The 21234-nt window shown below is 39.7% G+C and overlaps 1 protein-coding gene across 1 annotated transcript in view; it reads right to left on the reverse strand.

Moving 5' to 3' along the window:
- Window positions 1-463: 463 nt before the first annotated feature.
- Ofcc1 (orofacial cleft 1 candidate 1) overlaps window positions 464-21234 on the reverse strand; it is a gene marked incomplete at its 5' end in the record, with an annotated part of 292441 nt that continues 271670 nt past the window's right edge. The window contains 2 exons of the mRNA XM_036186980.1: window positions 464-586; window positions 13002-13208. Coding sequence (XP_036042873.1) covers window positions 464-586; window positions 13002-13208 — 330 coding nt within the window. The remainder of the gene's footprint in view (window positions 587-13001; window positions 13209-21234) is intronic.

Here is a 21234-nt window from a genome sequence, read left to right on the forward strand (position 1 = left end):
TGCTGATATGGAAAGTTTCCCTTTCCCTCCTTAAAGTTCCTTTCATGAAAAAAAGAAAGTGTGAAAATTTTCAGCTAATGAAAGGAAAAGGAAATTTTTTAGGCTTGTTTAATCATCATCCTGTAGACACTTCCCTTATTCCCTCTACATGAAATACAAACAAATGGAAACAACAAGAAAAATAAAACTCATTTTCCAAGTATGCTATTCATCTCTCTTCAAAGTTCAAGGCCCAATACCTTGTTCTATGTCAGCAACCAACATCCGTGACCTAATCTTATAGAGTGTGAATATAAGATACTGGATTGGAAGAGAAAGTTGAACATCATATTTTCACTGGGAAATTGGGGAAATAGGAAGGACTTGACATTTGGGGTTCCTTCAGGGTGAGTGTACTCACAGATAGTGATGATCCAATGCTCAATCAGCAGATAAAAATACCTTGTATTTTCACGGAGCCATCTCATTTCTCTTGGTTAGTAGCAAAGGTTTCTCTCTGCACAGTGTCCATTTCCCTTATGTGCTCCTCAATAGCTGTGATCACATTGCTGGGGACAAACTTCAAGGTGCTGATGTCACCAAACACCTGTAGAGTGGTGAGAAGGTGAGCAAGTATTTCAATGAAATGGTGAAAAGGTACTGTCTTTTTCTTCCACTATCCCCTAGAGGAAGAGAAATTATAGCTTAGAAAACCCTGGTTGGACACTATTCTCCTAACCATAAGATTATGATTTATGGTTCATAGTCCAGTCTATTTCTAACTTGCACAATAATTTTATAATGACCTTACAAAGAAACAGAGCAACTATGAGACAAGTAAAAATACATATAGAAAATGAATTTTCTAATCTTCTGTCCCCCAAACTATATACATCAAAAACAAGTCTTGAGGTCTGGAGGGTCAGCTCAATGGTTAAGACCACTTGGTCTTGCAGAGGACCCAGGTTCAGTTCCCAGCACCCACATAATAGCAGGGTGGCTTATGACTGTGATGACAGTTCCAAGAGATCTGATCCCCTTTTCTGGTACCCATTGGTACTGCATGCACATGGTGAACATACATGCATGCACACACACAGAAAAAGCCAAAAATAAGCCCCCATCTTTGGCCTTTAATGTCTTTTCTAAGGATGAGTCTTATGGCATATTCCTGCAGAACAGCACTCAGGATCAAGATAATGGGAATTGGAGGAGAGCCTGGGCTACACAGTGAGACTATGCATCAGAAAACCTCTCATTCTATAACTGATGGAAGTGGATGCAGAGGTCCTCACCGAGGCCCCAGGTGGAGCTCCAGGAGTCCAATTGTCAAGAAAGAGGAGGGACTGTAAGACCATGAATTGTTGAGACCAAGATTGGAGAGGCACAGGAACAAATAGCCAAACAAATGGAAGCACATGAATTATGAACTAAAGGCTGTGGAGCCCTCAGCTGGATCAGGCCCTCTGGACAAGTGAGACAATTGAATAGCTTCAACTGTTTGGGAGGCATTCAGCCTGTGGGACCGGGACCTGTCCTTAGTGCATGAGCTGGCTGTTTGGAACCTTGGGCTTACACAGGGACACTTTGCTCAGCCTGGAAAGAGAGGTCTGGACCTGCCTATACTGAATCCATCAGGTTTAAATAAATCCCCAGGGGAGTCTTGGCCCTGGAGGAGAAGGGAATGGAAGGGAAGGGATGTGGGGAAGGTGGGAGCAGGGGCGGGAGGGGGGAGGACAGGGGAACCCATGGCTGATGTGTAAAATTAAAATACAAATATAATAAAAAAAAATTAAATTAAAAAAAACCTAAATCAAGGAACAGTTTTAAAAATCAATATTTGCTTGGTAAAATGTTGTTTCCAGAGACACAAGACTGCCTGGCCTTGCAGCAGAACTCCCATTTACTCAATTGGGGTTTATTCCTGGACTGTCTATCATAATCACCAATGTCACTGCCTTCATTCATATGCTATACTTTGAATGTATCTTGTACTACCAAGCATTATGCTGAAGGTTTGCATTCCCCCCAAATAACCTCTTGATGAAAAGCCACCCATAGCAGCAAGGAAGGGAGCCACTTCTACGGATAAAATTGGCAAATTAATTAATTTCTCTGGATAGCAAAGAGGACACCTGCTTATCAGACAAACTCTTCTTTGGTACGAGGAACCATTTTCTTTGTCTAGAATCACTCTTCGATCTCTAAGAAGCTCATAAATCATGCGGCTAGCCAGTCATAAGGCCTCTTTCCGGGGTAGGCAAATGGGGGGTGGTGAAATACCAGGAAGAGAACTCTTACTTCTGAGAGAGTGAGCATTAGGAATGAGAAAGGAAGGGATGGTCTACCACATGGAGAGCAGGGGGAGGGGGAGGACAGGCGCGAACCCATGGCTGGATGTGTTAGAGAATTAAAATACAAATATAATAAAAAAAAATTTAAATAAAAAAAAACCTAAATCAAGGAACAGTTTTAAAAATCAATATTTGCTTGGTAAAATGTATCTGTTTTCTTATCTTGTAGTATAAAATACAGCTCTCACCTCAAAGCAAGTAAAGGACAGTTTCCCTTAAGATCCATGTGTATGTGTGTGTGGTGTGCATGTATGTGGGCACATATGTGTGGAGACTAGAGTTGATATCAGACGTCTTCTCTGGTCTCTCTTCTTATATACTGAAGTGATCTCTCACTTAAGCCCAGAGCTTGCCCATTTGGCTAGTCTAACTAGCCTGGTTGCTCCAGGAAGTCCCAGTCTTTGTCTCCTAAGTGCTGGGATTACAGGCAGACTGGCATTTATGTGGGTGTTGAGGACCCAAACTCTGTCTCTGTACTTCACTCACAGCTCTTCCCCCCCCCCAGTGAAGACAGTTTATTATTAAATAAAGTGAGTGAGGATGCCCAATAACACAGATGTAGACCAAATACCATGTCCCGACAAGAAAACAGTTTTGTGACATTTCTATAGTAATGAAAGAGAGGGGGGAGAAAGATGGAGACAGAGAGAGAGAGAGAGAGAGAGAGAGAGAGAGAGAGAGAGAGAGAGAAGAGAGAGAGATCAAGGCTTTTTCCAAACACACTGGTGGAAAGGTCAGATATGCAGGTTACAACAAACTAGAGACTCCATGCTTTAGGTCTCAGATGCTGTTTAATGAAATTCTTAGCTTTAGGCTTGGTGGACGCTAAAGGTCCCCAAAGTGCATAAATTTCATATTTTTCCCCTTATAGTTCTAAGTGCATAAATTTCAAAGTTTTTTCCTTAGAGTTTAAAGGATAATAGACTAGACACAGAGAAGGACAATGAATACTGGCTATTAAGAAGACCAAAGCTAGCCCAAGAGAATTTGGTTTTTGATCTGCAATATTCCAATCCTCCACAATTCTGGAGTTTGATTCAGCCTTGTAGAACTTTAGCAGAAGTGTGCGGCATCATTTCCTAGGAACTTTGGTTCCCAATTTCTTGCATTTTACATATGTTCCTACATCTTTGCATGTGATATTTCAACAAGGAAGTGTGCTGTGAAACATCGTGGACATCAAAGTTGTAGAGATAGGTTATCTTTTCTATCATCTGTACTGCCTAAAAATACAAACCACAGTTGTATTTCTGGAACTTTCACCATGTGCCTCGAGATATTTTTCAGTGAGTCATCTGCCAATTTTGCTGGACACTACTGAAGTATACATTAAAAATATTGAGCTGAATGGTACTCAGTCCTCACCAGAGTTATGAGCTCCTAAATGACAGGGTCACTTCCTCCTGTCTCCTGTCATTTGCAATCACTATTTGCTGTTGAGAATTAGACTTAGAACAACCACATCAACCATTGCTTTATATCCTAGGAAAGAAACAGTTGAGATGGCTCCTTACTAAGTCTGTATGATTCTTCAAAGAGAAAAAGGTGCTTGGGTTAGAAGGACATGAAGGTGGTGGGGGTAGTTGTTTGCTGGCGGTTTAAGAACCATAGCTCCTGTTAGGACAGTTCCTACTTAGGGTCATCGACCAACAACTGTAGACTTCTGAATTACTCACATCCTTCTAATTGGCTCTTACAGTTACAGACACTCTGCCCATGTTACAGTTGCCTGATAAAGTATCAGAATACACTTATTTAAAGTGCTGTAGATACACACGTGAAACACATCAAAATAACACATATTTTTAGCTGCTAGGTTTAAGGAAGAGAGAATAAAAATGTAACTACTTAAAGAAATGTTTTTTCGTCATTTCAGAACTAACTCAGCCTGAAGATGCTTTGCTTCCATTAGCTGCAATGTGATCACAGAGAGATCTTAGGCTATTTCAGATTGTATCAATCTCTATGGTTATTTTATTTCAAACGATTGTCCTGGCAAAAATAAGCTACAAATGCTATAGTTACATTCATTCTTTTATGGATTCTGCAGACAAATAGGAAGAAATGTCTCAAGAAAACAAACACATTATAAACATTACTTTCAAAAATTAGGAGAAAAAGAGCTGTATTGAATCAGGTATCATCTTTCAAAGGCAAAAGGGGATGGGCAGTGGACCATGATACCATGATGTTTTGTTGCAAACAGTGCAATCTGATTGAGTTACAGAAAGTAGAGTTTCTGTGGTTGTGGGGAAAAAATAACAAAAACAAAAAGACCAAAATGATGGGTGGCCATTTCCTTCACTGCAATTGTAGTTATGTATGCTCATATTTCTGGTGGGTAGATATACATATAGGTAGATACACAACACACATATACACATCTATGCATTTCATTTTCATATTCTTTGACCCAGCAAATCTACTTTCAGGATCTACCTTCTTTAAGTAATATGGGTCATGAGTGATAATAGTAAGTCATTGAACCTTAACTTCTACTCATCCATAAAAGTAACAACCACAAAATAATTGCATAATCTGTCAGAATCAACTTTTTCAGAGGAAACTCTGTTCCGACCTATTATGTGACTGAGGCTAAGGCCTTGGGGACCCTGATTGGAGATTCTGCAATCTAGAAGTTAGTTTTTATGATGGTGAACTAATCAAAACCGATCAGAGATGCCCCCTTATGGCCACCAGGCAGCATCTGAGGGAGACAGGCCCTTGGGGACATGCAGAATTGTTCCTCAATGGGACAGCGTGACAGTCTACTCTACCCAAGCTTCCTTCTGTTATGTGCTCAAAGCAGGACTGGTCCTCCTTGGTAGAAAGAAATGTCTGTGTGTCGTAAGGCATTACTGACTAGTGCAGACTTGTGGAGAGAGTTAGTTAATTGCTTGCTGGTAGTAAGAGGAGGCATATCCTCTGGTGTGGATTGAAAAAACAAAGTTGACATTATTTATGACAGAGTATTTTGGCCACTTCCAACTGCCCAAAATATATGATACTGGTAAATCTTCAAAGGCCATTATACTTGTAGGCTAGAAAGAAGACTTAAAAAAAGAGGTATTCAGAACACAAATTTCAATTTCATTTTCCCACTGAATGCAGGGCTCGTGCATGTACAAACCCAGTTGACTGTGTGCAGAAAGACAGCGATGTTTGGAAGCCCAGGTAAATTAATGGTGGTTCTGCAAGATGGGGTTCAGCAGCTCTCTGCAGCACAGTAGTTCACAGAGAGGGCAAAGAGTATATTCAAAGTAGGTGAAATTATCAATCTCAAAACAGAGAAATAATATGACACTTTCTAAGTTATGGGTGGAATCAGTATCATTTTAGAAAAAGAAGGTTTGCCTTCTGGCAAAGTAAATTACTCATGTGACATTTCCTCAAGTGACTGAACAAAAGGCCCACGCTTGCCACTCACTTTCTGGGGTTAGCCGTGGTGGACGGTGGTGGCTGGCAGTGGCTCTGCCAGCCAGCACAGCTGCAAAAATTAGAAGCCACGGTACATAGTCCTTTCATTTTTGTAAAAGTGCACACTGCTTGGTTGGAAAATATTCAGGGTCCTTAAGATTAAATATCTGAATATTGCTTCTGAACGAGCAGCTGTCGCTTTAAATCTACAGTTGAGTTTGTTTACTGGCTGTATTTAAATCCTTTAGAAAATGACACAAAATGGCAATAAAATCATCGTAAGTATTCTACAGGGGAATATAAATGCCCCTTGGTTACACTGTACGTATCTTTATACATAATTCTAGTTTATTTTCCTCCTGATTATGTTAAATATGTAAAAAGCCTTTTCTCATAAAGGTAAAACTGCTAGATGTTTCTATGTTGTAATTCAGCATTAGTGTCAAGACTGCTTGAGAAAATAAGCCACAGTTACTATTTCATTCCTTCTAAGTGTCACTTGGCATACTGTATGTGATTTTGCACATAAAATAAACTTATATAATTTTATACCACTGTTTGGGAACTGTAAGTAATACTAAATATAATTCAGAGGATATGTTCATAAAGCTAACTGAGGCAAAGAGGCTGTGATTTTATTTTTAAAGGCTTTTTATGTTGCTTTATATTGTCACTAAATAATTATTTCAGACAATTATGGAAGAATCTGTCTGTCAGTGAAGATCAAGATACTAATATTTATCAATCCTTAAAGAGAAATGATATATGTGTTGCTAGTTCTTAGTCTAATATCGACACAATGACAAAATACATCTAAATCTTGGATATTATCCCTGTATGCAAATATATATTTGTGGCCATTTCATTCCTTTATTCATGAGTGAATCTTTTGATTCTTTAGGAAATTATCTCAGGCAACCTTGTCAAGAGAAGTAAGACAAAACGACACATTCTGAAAACATTCATTTTAAACAGTAACTTTGCTACTTATGAGTTTCAAATTTACTTACAGTATTGGATCACAAAGATTTCTCTAGTACTATAATAAGTTAAGATTAATAAATTAAAGGAAATGTACACTATTTTTCCCTTTTGTTATCCTGAATATCTCTTCTGAGATCCAGTTCAAGGTAGGAAAAATATATAGAATTTAAAAAGAATGTACCTTAATCACCTTAAAACATTTAATATTTTCAAATTATGTATGACAGATTTAACTTCCCATTTGTACAATATTCATATTAAACATCTAACCACATATTTTAATTCACATATTAGTGATAGTGTTTGGACTGTTTCAAAAACAGTTTTAATTTACCTTTTAAAATAATTCTTATGATTTAGAATCCAGTTAAGTTTTCTAATCCAGTAAAATAAGGTAACATCATTTTTGGTACACATGAACATAGCAGTAGAATCTTCTATAGGTTTTATAACTTCTGGTGACTTGGGAATTGAAAAGAAATCTAATGTTGTGGTTATTATATGTGCAAAGTATTTTTGAAAGTTCCACTTTTTTTTCTCATACTCATAAATTAAAAATACAGAGTTTATATTTTTGGTCGTGAGCCTAGCCTTTAAAGGCTAAGCCATCTCTCCATAATTCGCAGGCTTTTCTCAGGAAAGCCTAGCTGTAGTAAAGACAGCCTGGCCCATGGAAGTATTTTTACCTTATAAGTGAAGTAGCTTTCTAAAATAAATGACTGCATTCCCTAAAAGGTGTCTAGAGGCTAATGGATTCCTTTAAAACTTGCAAAAAAAAAAAAATAAATAAATAAACCTGTAGAGTTTCCAATGTTGCCAACACACATAAAAAAATACACATGAAAGGCTAAGCAGAGCACAAGTAAGAGCTGCCTTGCTGGATCTTGTGAAAGACTAACCTTTTCACAGCACATTGTGCTGACCTAGTTATTGGAGAAAAATAAAAACACTATTTTGATAGGTATATACAGGTATGTTTCCCAGGTACCATTTGAAGATATAAATTCATATCTACCTAATTAATTAGTAAATACATCTGCCTAAGCCTTTTCATTCATGTCTGCCAGGACATCTTGTGAGAAACATACTCTGATACTTACCTAATAACTACATTCTGCTTTGTTTTTATAGTCTATTCCTTAATAGATTGCTTCTAATGGCATTTAAGTTTTACATAGAACAGAATGACAGCATTCCACAGCTTATTTAAGGTAGATAATCTGTCTTAATAAAAGGAAAAAGCCTTTCAGTACCTTATTTAAAAGAATCAATAGAAATTGCAATTGCTAAGTTTGAATCTGAAAGCCAGAAATACAAGATATTAGTATAGATGACATTTGTAGAAGCATTTCATGCAAAGCCACTACTGTCTGTTGACAAGTTTTTCTTTCAGCATGTATTGTGGTTATTGTCACATAAGTATGTGCTCAAAGGATAGACTGTGCCTTCCTGTACAGGTGTTGCACACAGAAGGTCAAGGCTCTAAATTTGAGCAATGAAAAAGGCTTCTTTTTTCTACTTTTGTGTGAGTTTATTGTAAATAGTGATCTTCAGGGCCACCTAAAACTATGTAAAATAGGAACCACGAGAGTGCCTTTTTTTCTCTTCCCCTTGTAATGCCATTCAACAAAAGGAGAAACTAATGGGGTAATTTTCTTCCCGAAAATGCAAAATACCTACATCTCCTCATTATTACCATTTCCCTCTCTCTTTCTCATGCAAGTCTCTCTCTCTCTCTCTCTCTCTCACACACACACACACACACACACACACACACACACACAGAGAGATAGATAGAGAGAGAGAGAGAGAGAGAGAGAGAGAGAGAGAGAGAGAGAAAATTGATATTCGTAGAATACAGACATTAGAAATGCTAAATACTCTGGATTGTCTTATCTGGAAGAAATTTAAATCGTACACTTCAGACTGAAAAACTCCCAATAAGTTGGATAAAGTTTCAGTTCTGCAATTAATTGGCTTCAAGGAGACTGAGCTACACTGCTCCATGTTCCTTACTACAGGCAACAACCCCTCTGCCCCTGCTCCGGCCCTCTCTTTGCACTGTGGGCCCTGGGTTTCTAGCCCGTCAAAACATCAACAGCTGAGTAAACCCCATCTTTTCATAAAATTGATTTTGGGTTTTTCCTTTCCTCCTTCCTTCTCCTGCTGTTTTCTATCAGCAGAACGCTAATACTAATTGGTTAATCTGTTATTTAGGCAAGTATTAATATTCTCATTTTGCAGGCAAGGAATCAGGCTTCCTGCTGCGTATCCCCTGGCCCTGGGTAAGGAGCTCTTCAGATGGGAGATTCAAAGTAGGTGAGGTTGGCCTCCTGAGACCCACGTTGCTTGCCGGAAGCCTCCAGGAGGGCTGAGCCGGGCCTCCTTAGATCGCCGAGTTCCTGGCTCCCAGTTCTCCACTCAGACCACCAGGCGACACGGCCTCTAATGACAAAAATCCATTTTCCCATTCCACCCCAATGAATGCTCCAAGGACTTTCTTAATTGCGACTGCTACCCTGGGAACAGGAAGCTTATTTGTAACTTGATGAATCTCCACCAGGCTTGCCTGGGTTTCTAGGTTTTGCAGCACTAAAAAACTTTCCAGTAACTTTGTGTGAACAGTATCTGAAGATCACACTACCTACAGAACAAAGAGAAACCCGGTGAAATACATGAATCCAGAGAGGTTGATAAAAACCGCATAAAGAGAACGGCGTTGAATGGAGGCCCTGGCCACTGCTCCACGCTGAAGAATGCACAAAGCAAAACACATAGGACAGCCAAAGAACTGTGTCATCCTAGGGCACAAGCCCATGTGCAAACTGCCACAAACAAGCTGTCAATGGAAAGTCCATTTCATACTCAGGGATTCTGACCTCTTTTGTGCAAACCTATTCTTTTCAAAAAGCATACCTTTCCATGTAAACAGAGACTTGAAAATAATTGTTTCCATGCCAAATGGCTAAGGTTTAATTTGGGACTTTTTAAATGGGAAAAGATTAATATCTGACCTGTACATCTCATCAGATTTAGGAAGACTTAGAAGTCACACTAATATACAAATCATAGCTGTGTCAATACTTGGGACCTGGGTAACTAGAGAACTTCCTTCAAAATCTACCATAAAACCTTTAAGGGTGAGGTTCAAGATGCAGCATTGGACCCAAATTTCATCAGTTTTCATTTTGGATTAAATGTCCTATCTGTTTTGTAAATGAATTTGTCTCAGGTTCTGTGGACTCTTTCTTTCCATATACAGAATATCTGACCAGAATGTGACCTTAGTTTACCCACCTCTGTAAGTAGGTCTATATGCTACCTAGGCTCAGGATCCCCTAAAGGCTATAATAATAAAGATCCCATGGTATGAAATGTCCATCGGTAGCAAATTTGGAATCCAGGAATTCAGGAAAACTTGATAGATTTCCTAGAGAGCAGATTCAGTATATAACAGAGAGAATCCAAGTCAGGATGATGTTCTGGCTGTTTAGGAACCACCACTTTAAATGCTCAAGAAATGGGCTGGAAAGAAGCCTCAGTGATTAAGAGCACTGGCTGCTCTTCCAGAGGACTCCGGTTCAATTCCCAGCATCCACATGGTATTCACAACTGTCTGTAAGTCCAGTTCCAGTGGACCCGACACCCATGGCAAAACACCAATGCACATAAATAAAAATAAATTAATTAAAGTAAACTCACAAAAACAAAACAACTCGAGAGACCTTTCTCTAAGTCTAAAGTGTGATCTGTTTGCCGATGTTTGAAATTTCATAATATCTTGAAAAATATGAGTTGGGTTTCCCATTAAGACTTCAAAAGACCAGTTTCAAATCCCTTTCAATTTCAGGCTTTATAGCTCCCAAGATCAATAGCAAACTGAGCAGGGCTGGAGCTGTAGGCTAGTGTATTTCTAGAGGATTTGATTCCCAGCCTGCAAGGCATAGAGGGAGCGATGGGGACTAAGACAGCCAGAAGTGGAGAAAGAGGGAAGGCAGGGAGGAAAGAGAGGTGGGGGAGAAAGAGTGAAAGGGAGGAAGGGAAGGGAAGGAAGGAAGAGGGGGAGGAGGGAGGGAGATAAAGAGGGAAGGGTCAAAGTGGGCTTGGCAGTGCCTCAAGAGGTCAGAAGAGAGATAAAGGGGGTGGGAAGGTTGGGAACAGCAGGGCAGGTACTGTGGGTAAATTTGCTTACTCCTCAGTTAGCACCAGGATTCTGTCTCCTAGGAGACCCAAACTCATCCCAGGAGTAAGTATGGAAATGATAAAGAATAAAATCTAATACTCACTGTAAGCATTAGGAAAAAATACAAGGAGAAAGTGTCTTTATGGAATGAATGTCTTGGGACACAGAGCAAGTAAAGCCTGCATGGGTGTATCGAACACATACCTAAGAGAAGGCAAGAACCAGTGCATGTTCTGTGGCCTGAATAAACAGTGTGGGGAGGGGGGTGTTGCTAGGATTTCATTTGTGCAAAAGAACTAGCAATCACTCGGCTGCATGTCCACCACTCCCCCTTGTCATAGGCAAGCTATGAAACTAAAAAGAGGAAGAGGCAGGTGGTCTAGTGCCTACCTCCTGACCACTCAATCCTTCCAGAAGCTTGTTCAGTTTTTCAGTGTAAAATTATCAATATTTGTAAAAATGTTTATAGATTGAATGCCTTTAATTGTATAAGATCCATAATGCTTCGTGATCCTTATTGCACTTCTTGAAAAAGAGATAAAAGTACTTTGCAGATGTTATCTCATTAATCTACCCCAAATCCCCATGAGCCAGGTAGCATAAGTATGCATAACCTAGTTTTCTAGATCAGGAAATAGGCAGAGTGGTAAGAAATGACTAAGCCAAGGTTATGAAGCGAAAAAATGAGAGAGGAAACAGAAGAATTCTGGTGGTGAGGGTGCTCAGGCGGCCAGGACACCCCATCCTGACTTTCCACCCAGGTGCCAGGGGATCTGCAACATGTTAGGGCAGGAAGTCTGCCTTAGTGTCCTCAGTTCATGCTATTCCAGTGCAAGAGCACATGCATATTTACTTCTACAAATTACTTACACTTCTACAAATTAAAAAGCGAAGTCACATCAGTTAGTTCTCTTAAGAGAAAAATAAAAGGCTCCTACGGTAACTGTTTCAGAAGCCAAAAAGGATCATACAGGATAAGTGAGAAGAAGAGCCGCCGGGGCCAGATTCTTCAAAATCACATTGGAAGCAGTGAGCACCCACCTCTTCACCTGCTGCCTCCTGTACTGAAATGCACCAACTCCCTTCTCTTAAGTCAGGAGGGCTGGCTGCCTGGAGAGCTTTGCTGTGCTCCTCTCAGGAATGTGCCTGTGGTGGGAGTCCTCGGGTTTGAATTATACTGGGTCCTAGCTCCAAGACTGGGCTCTGAACAACTTGAGATTTCTTCCAAGATGTAGGGAAAGGTTTTTATTTTCTTGTTTGCTTTGATTTTTTTTCCATCAGTTTCACAACAAAAACAATGGTGTCCAGATTCAAAGGCGGTGGGACAGGCAGCTTCTTCAGTTTCAGCCAGCTGCTCCCTGGGCACAGTTTGGTGACATGCAGGCTGGGTAGCTGCTGGCTTTTCCTTCTTAGCCTTCATTTCCATCCTGAGGTTCCCTCAGACTCCAGATGAGGCAATGCCTATGTGAAAGCAGTGCAGCCCCAGACTTCAACTCACTGTAAGTTTGGATTCTACAAACCTGATACAATATGAGTTTTTAAATTAAAAATTGGTTGTCTAAAAAATGAACACATTTCCAGGAGAAAATGTGACTTTGAGATCTTTCCCAGATAATATTTTCAAAATATTCTTGAAGATTCAGAGATGGGGTGCTTCTCTGGATTTTTATAACTTTTCATCAGAGAGAAACGGAGCATCAGCATCTCTTTGAAGGACTGTTCACATCTGAAGTTTGGACTCACAATATTCTTCCATCAATCTGCTGATGTTCGTAAGTATTACCTAACTAAAGCTGTTGCAGGTAGAATTCTGAATTATTCTGTTTGATTTTTCCTGGTCTATCTCTCCCCAATATAGTTACAAACAGGAACTCTGGTTTCCTTTATGTCCTGTCCTTGTCTGTAGGCAAAAACCAAAATACAGCTCCAAACCTGTTACAATATTACAGATATCTATGTTCCCAGTGATGCTGACCTGATTGACATCAAGTGCAAATCACACACATTTAAGCATGCATATATATAACAACAACAAATTATAACATACAGAACATTTACCTTCAAACATTTCCATACATACATACCTCAATGATGGCGCCATCTGGGAGCCTGAGAAAATGACGATACAATTCTTGAAACCCACTGGGATAAATAGTGGATATGGACATGTGGGAAGTAACCCCTCCTGGACCAACTGAAGATGCAGAAATTTCATCCTGATGGTGGGGGTCACAGCTGGAGACACTAGACTTGGTGTTATTGCTTTTGCACAAGTAATCGTGCACTGCCACCTAGTGAGTCCCAGAGAGCCCCCAGGTCCCCCAAACCCGGAAAAAAAAGTAACAGAAAAAAGTAATTAACATTTGGCAAGAACATAGGCAACTTTAAATCATTTTACACTAAATCTGCAAATCTGCTGTCTGCAGTTCTTGCACTCCACTCCATGCTCCATACACATTTTTATGGCATATATCTAAATAGCAAAGACAGACAAATCCCCAGTGTGTGTTCCACAAAGTTAATTCTCCACAGATGAAGTTGTAATTGGCTTCCATATTAACCCATAGCAGAAAGATCAAGTGGCCTGTGACAATGACAGTGTAGACTGAAAAACAAACATGTTTACAAATGGTTTTAAGAATGGCTGTGCTTGCTTTCTCGTCCAAAAGAAAGGTTTGCTCTTTCCACTCGCCTGTGCCATGCTGTGTATGTGCCAGGCTTCTCATATCACTAAACCAAGGGGCCAGTACATCCCATAGACATTTTCTGCAGCACACAGGGCAGGGTTTTGTACATTGTGTGCACTGACCACCAAGTTTCTACATGGCAATGCTGAACTTGGTCCTTACTGGAATGAGAAGCCTCATTTTTAGGAAGCCTTTTCAGGTGACAAGTTCATTATCTAATGCAATGCATCCTGTGTATTATATTAGCATTAAATTAAATTAATTGAATTATAATTCAGTTGAAAAGACACATCTGCATTGACTGTTTAAAACATTGCCAATGAAAACTTGACCCTGCCACCTTAAAACTCATGTGTGGCTAATAAAACTTCTGGTTTCCATTTTTTTCTTTTGTCTTTCTCTTCAATTCCTGAGCTAGACTCTCTCTACAATTCCACATTTTCTTATTCCAAGATGTCCATACTTTTAGAACTTATCCAAATTTTCAATGGATTCTCTCTTTACTAGCTCTTTTGCTGAGACAGAAAGCATTTATTTAATGATCCAGAAAGCCCACTTCAAACATAAACCAAATGTTAATGGCTCTTAAATATTACCTTACAAATACTGCAAATCTTCAAGAATTTGGAAAGATTTAATAATAGAAAAGAAAATCCTGCCCAATGAGTAGTTAATATAAGTCTGAAATTGAAAAAAAAAATACTCTTAAAATTTTAGCCAATGAAAACTTTTTTCCTTTGGAAAAAAAGGTATAATTAAAATCTAGATGGGCAGAAGAAAAAAATCATAATTTTTGGAAAGTATTTGAAGGACCAAAAAGACAGCGGTCTAATATGATTAAAAACAGAGGTTTTGCATCACTGTAAGCATGCTTAAGAAAATCACTGGCTTGCAGGGTTTACAGGAACATAGGCTTATGTGAACTTTAAATAAGTCTGATAGTGACAAGTATATACAAGAGACTTTGTTTCCAGAAAAAGTCCAAATTCAGTGGGATTTTTGTCTGTTGTTTTTGTTTTTTTGCAGTGTAAGTGTCTATTGATCAGGTGAAGAAAATGTGGTATAGAGACTTCATGCAATACTATAAAGCTATAAAATGATAAAAATCCTGTCAGTTTTCATCAACATGGGTTGTGGCAGACATTAAGGAGCCAGCACAGAGAAGGAAAATCCTACATGGTCCTACTCATCCATGGCATCTACTAATGGCTGACATCATAGTTATAGAGAGAAGACTCCTGGTGGCCAGATGAGCTAATAGGGAATGATTGATTAACAGGCAAAGAGTTAGATGGCAGGAATAAGTGCTAGTGAAACCCAATATGCAATAGGTTGAAAATAGTTCAAATTTATATGATGAATATCTCTAACGATGAAGAAACTATAAGCATGTGAGACAGCTGATCAGCTAAGTACCTTGATTGGACAATGATAAAATATCTAGATATTTTGAAACAATACCTATCACTCCTCAACTTGTGTGGTCACTACCCTTCTATTACAGATGGCAACAAAATAGTCTTGGTGGGATTGTCATGGGCATGGACACTTCGAAGGTGCTTCCGGCACAGGCATGGTCCTGATAAAGTCACCGAGAGACAAAGTACATAGCAAAGGGTCCTGTGACACAGTTATGATAAGTTATGAGGCCAGAAGGTCATTTAGTGTAAAGACTTCAGACTCTAGGTTAAGATAGCTTGAATATAAGCTGTAAACAGGGTACAACCAGCAGAAGTGAAGCCAAGTACAACAGGCTCACACCTGCAATGCCTAATGCTAGCACACTTACCTGAGAGAGAAAAAGAGGAGAAAGTCTTATCAACTACAATAGGTAAGATTAATATGCTTCTCCAACAAAAGAAGCAGAAAAATTTTACCTGGAAGGCACATGCATACATACATACATACTTACTTACATACATACATACATATTCATATAGAAAATCACATTCCTGAGTATGCCCAGTTTAAGGACACCATTTAAGAAAGAAAGATGGTAGAGATATTTATGGGCATGCTTAGCTCAAAATCATAGGCCACATATTTAGAAGCTAAAGTGGTGAAGAGGAATGCATCTGGGCACGTGCAACCTCAGCCATAAGTTGTGTCTCACTATAGGGATTGATCGTTAGGATGCCCACCTCACCTGCTAGTACCAAAAGTTATGGATCATAAAGGTGAACTAATTAACTAACTTGTGGTAGAATCACAAGTGGACAGGCAGCATGTAGGACCAACTAGAAGAGAGGCTTGCATCCATCTCACATGACGTGGGCATGTGACACTGAATTAGGAGAGACAGTAACAGTAAATAGACATAGCTATCTATTTCTGAGAGTCAGGAGGGGTAAGATGCTGACTAGATATTGGAATGAGGTTTCTAACAAGTAGGCAGGTATGGGGAAGGACAATAATCAAATTGGCACTGCATGTATCTAAAGGAGAAATTTGCTAAACTACATCAGAACTGTGGCCACATTTATGGTGGCAGACACCATATATAGTATACAATTAACTCTGAATCTGCTGCTAGCCTGGTGATGATATCACCCAACCACATGTTTCCTTTTAGATAGGGTCACTTGTGAGTCTGGGAATAGAGGCTGCATCAGAACTGAAGCCATCTGGCTGCCCACCCTGTGCACCCATCTCCAAACCAAGCTTTCCATAGGTCTCTCCTCCTCTTTAGAATTAGTCCATTTCTGATGGTTCCCAGAATCTGGGTGTAAAATGATTAATTCTAACCCATTCAAGAAACAAGGAAAATGAAAAAAGTAGGCTTGCCATGATCTGGAGAACTATAGAATTGCCATACCTACCACAAAATATGGATGAGAGAGAAATTATTAGGCATCATTTATGACTTTGGAAATTGAGCCTCTGTGCTTTGGAAATGCAACACTAAACATTAAGCAAAGCTCTGATGCCCCCTTGGATAGCAGCTGCTTATTTTAAGAAGATGAGAACACGTATAACAGTTACTCTTACTTGAGTAACTGATTTCTTCCACCGTGTAAGAGAGCTACACAATTTACTGTAAAGAGTAGTACACACACACACACATACACACAGGCACACACATACACATGCTTTTGCAAATCCCTTTTCACTTCAGTATGCTTGCCCATCTTCCTCTCTTTTTTTGATCACATCTAATCTGAGGAATGACAGGGAAGAGTTGACTTCTACCCAAAAACATCTGTGGCTGACACTGAAATATGTCTAGGAGGAAAGTAGGTGGTAAGGAACAGGTTGAAATATAAGTCAATATTACTTAGTGACAGACCTTACACATACACTATATATATGTGTGTACTTACATACATCTGTGCATGTATACATGTATATGTAGATACATATATATTAACATGTACAAGGCTGTATAGTTGATAGTATTTTAGACAAAGCAACTGAGGAATGTTAAGTAATTTTCTCAAAGGCACAGATGTGATGAGGTAACTGAGGCCTTGTCTTCGTTCATTTATGTCACACTTCTGATCTCAGTCTTCAAGCTTTGCTTACTCTTTCTCTGGTGAATCTGAGTGTTGAGATCAGCCTCTGTCCTACTCTAAGTTGTTCTGGATTGTATAAAACAGTCTTTCAAGGGTTGGGGATTTAGCTCAGAGGTAGAGTGCTTGCCTAGCAAGTGCAAGGCCCTGGGTTCGGTCCTCAGCTCCAACAACAACAACAACAACAACAAAAACAAAACAAAAAACAAAACAAAACAAAAAAAAAACAACAACAGGCTTTCAAGGCTGAGCTTTGCCATAGGAGATGCCATTAGATAAGGCACTGTTGGCTTTACTCTGAAGGAGGATGATGGAGATCCAGAAACAACTCTGTCTGCCTGGCATCATTCACACAATGCAGACTGATAAGTGTTTGTTCCTGGGCAGAGAGAAGGAGTCACCCTATACATTTAAAAGTATGAACTGAGACCATAAGGGAACATGGGTATACTCAAGCCATATAAGAGAAACCAGGCCCAGGAATTTATCAGACACAGCTGAACAACCAAGAAATGGATGTAACTCCCTCACATGGACCATATAAAGTGATGGTCACCTAACATATGATAGCATGGTCCTATACCAACCTCTCATCTGAAACCTGGTGTGCATGTGTACGCACATGTGCACGTGAGCACGCACATACACGTGCATGCATCAAGGACAAGCAGAGTATTTCTCAGCTTTAGCTCAGCTCTGTTCCCCACTGTTGACACAGCCTACTCAATAGCCTTCCTATCCAATGGTTCACCCATCTAGATGTAGACTTGAGTCCACAATCCTTGTTCTCAGACTCCAGTTCAGCATTTCTCCTCATACCTGGCCTCAACAGCTTCACTCTCAAATTTGGACTTCAGCAGCTCCATCCCAGGAGAGTTCTGATTCCTTATATCATCCATACAGACTCTCAGCCCATTTCTGTATCTCTCTGAACTCTGCTGAAGCCTCTTGAACTTGTATTCTTTCTGTAAATCCTATGGGCATATGTTGATATACACATACGTTTACTGTGTGCTGTGTCATAGGAGAGCTAATATTAGTAATAACCCTTGGAAAAGAGCCTGATTCACCTTGGCCAACTTATCAGGTATATGGGTTCATACAATAAACAGTTGCCATTACCGCAGTCACTGCTTAACCTTGTGAATTTATTATTGTTCAATAAGTTCTGGCATTGTGAACAGAGGCAAAAATGTGTCTCTTTATCTCATGTGTCATACTTATGATACCTGGGGAAACAGAAGAGTGTTCCTTGATCATTCTCTCTTATGTTTTGGAATGAAGTTGTACTATGAATATCGCTCTGTAAAAATAAAATGCTGATTGGCCAGTAGCCAGGCAGGAAGTGTAGATGGGACAAGCAGAGAAGAGAATTCTGGGAAGTGGAAGTCTGAGTCAGGGAGACACTGCCAGCTGCTGCCATGAAAATGAGATGTAAGGTACCGTTAAGACACGAGCCACATGGCAACTTATAGACTAATTGAAATTGGTTAAGTTAAGATATAAGAACTAGATAAGAAGAAGCCTGCTGCAGCCATACAGTTTGCAAGCAATATAAGTCTCTGTGTGTTTACTTGGCTGGGTCTAAGCAGCTGTGGGCCTGGCAGGTGAGAGAGATTTGTCCTGACTGTGGGCCAGGTAGGACTGGAAAATCCAGCTACAAGGTTGTCCCTAGAACCCTGTCTCTTCTACATGTCCATATCTAGTTTAGCAAGAGCACCCCTGTAACCTGTGCTCCTGATGTCCACGGCAAGTCTCTTTGCCAAGTAACAAAATAGTGCCCATCTTCCATACAGCTCTCTCTAATGAGGCAGAAACTTTTATTCCCTTTGCATTACTTCCTATGGCTACACCCTAATTCTCTCAAACAGTTTGTGTGTAATATAGCATACAAGCCCCCGAGACTCCAACCATAAACATTCAGACTGAGTCCGGGCATGTCTGACTCTAAAGCCCATGAACTTATAATCACACTGTGATTCAATGTTTGAACATGCCAATGAACATACTGTTGTGTTTTTTCTTTAATATGCAGCCACATGATACTAGAGCCTGGATTTTCCTTTCAGGTCAGCACTCATATGGAACATTCTGACTTTTCCATGCTGGGTCCTGGTGGAAACATACAAAAGTAAATGTAACATTCTAATGTCTACTGTCTATTCTTTTGACTAACATCCCTTTGGGGTGCTTAAGGTTCTTTGGAAATTAACTAGGAAAGACACTGGACCACATTGCTCTCTGTGTTTGGGACACAGAGGTTTCCCAAAGCAGCCGTGCAGTGAATCATGGGATGCTCGGGATACTAGAGGCAGGAAGAGGAACAAATCTCAAGGTGGAGTCACCTCACCTTCCTGAAGGGAGACACAGACAAAGGGGGGAAAAATCCAATGCACCTTTCAGAAATAGTTAAAGGAACTGAGACAGACTTTTCCCACTGAAGAAAGTGTTTTCAGTTACCTGCTGAGGTATTAAGCTTTTTCACAGGGGCTGTGAAAACACCCTTCCCTGCAGGTAATTGCTGCATTTTCTAACTTACAACCAAAGAACAGCCTCCAGCAATGAGGGATGCTTGGCTTTAAGACTGTAAAATCTCCCCAGGGTTAGCAAAGTAGGTTAAGGGAGGGAAAAAATGTTTTATAACACAGACAGAAACGGAAGAGCAGCTGATCAGAGGTGGATACAGAGGAGGAGAGAGATGAAGAAATAACTTTTCTCCAGATCATCCAGTTCTTTCCAAGCAATCTGTGTACGTGTATATGTAAACACAATTTTCCTGTAACTCTCTTCTCCTGAATTCCAAATCTGTGCCCTTAAATCTGACTGCTAAGAAACAAACTGTGTGGCAAAGTGACCTGTGTGATATTTTCTCTCCAAACTGAAAGCCCATATGTAATATTTCCCATTAAATTTTATTTCAGGCCTCAGAGGCAATCCAAATAGAGGGCCAGAAAGATCTGCTAAAGCAAATGCCACACAACTTAGATAGTTATGGCTAGTGTAAGTGAAAGGGAAAAGAGATGGAAAGCAGGAAGCAGGACATGATTGTTCTCTAAACTGCATTTTCCACAATTGCTTTTGCTCTTCGTTTTTGTAATGAGTAACGGCTGAGCTACTTGGCAAGATATGTGACTTCCATGAAAAACTGGAGTTCCCTCAGTATCTACAAATGCATGGTTTGAATATAGCTACCGTATTCTAGTTTCTCACATAATCTGAGGTTGCTGCATAAGTCTCTCTCCTGTCATCTAAAATCCCTTCATCAAACCAATCAAACATGTCTACGTTGCTAGGGAAGCCCAGCGTGAGTTAACAAATCTATTGAGACAGTGGATCAAGAGACTACACATATAGGGCACATTTGACAAGTGAAGCTGCCCTCGATCTGGAAGTATAAAAACGTAAAGGGAAACCATAAAACGCCAGCCCCATATACAGTAATTCTTAAATGCAATTCATCCTTCAGCAGGAAAGCAAGTTAAGGGCTGTGACTCAATAGTAGATGAAACAGGCCGGAACAGGTTCAAATACTGCATATTTCACAACAGAGCTTAATTACCACAGGACTAGGAGGCTGTTAATTGCATTATAATAGTTCAGCCTGAAATTAGGTCTGATGTGAATGTCCTTATAGTGGAGGTTTATGTTATTATAATTATGCAGTGGTACATAGATTTATGGCACAGATACATTTTTCTAATAGCTTTTGGATTGATTTCTTCTCTTTTCTTGCTTGTATTTACACTCAGTTTCTAAATATGGCAAAGCAACCAGAAGAAGCTAGGGTCAGGAAATTAGGCCACCCTGGATGATACAGTGAGTCTCCTGTGGATTTGATGTTAGAGCTCCAAATGAGTTGTGCCTGATGATGGTGATTTTATTCGCCATTTGTTTAGATTAGACTATTTGGTTAAAAAAAAAAAAAACTGGTCTCAGTAAAAGGTTTACCTTTTGCAGAAATCCTAGCTTTGTTTTGTCTTAAAAAGCAATGTGTTCCTCTGTTTACCACTGCTGTAACAGAATACCTGAGGCTGGATAATTCGCAATGAATAGATATTCATTAGGTTCACAGTTTTAGCAGCTGGGAAGATGGAAAGAGGGAGGGCTTTTGTGGCACAGCA

This window comes from Onychomys torridus, chromosome 5, assembly GCF_903995425.1.
Source record: "Onychomys torridus chromosome 5, mOncTor1.1, whole genome shotgun sequence".
Lineage (NCBI taxonomy): Eukaryota > Metazoa > Chordata > Mammalia > Rodentia > Cricetidae > Onychomys > Onychomys torridus.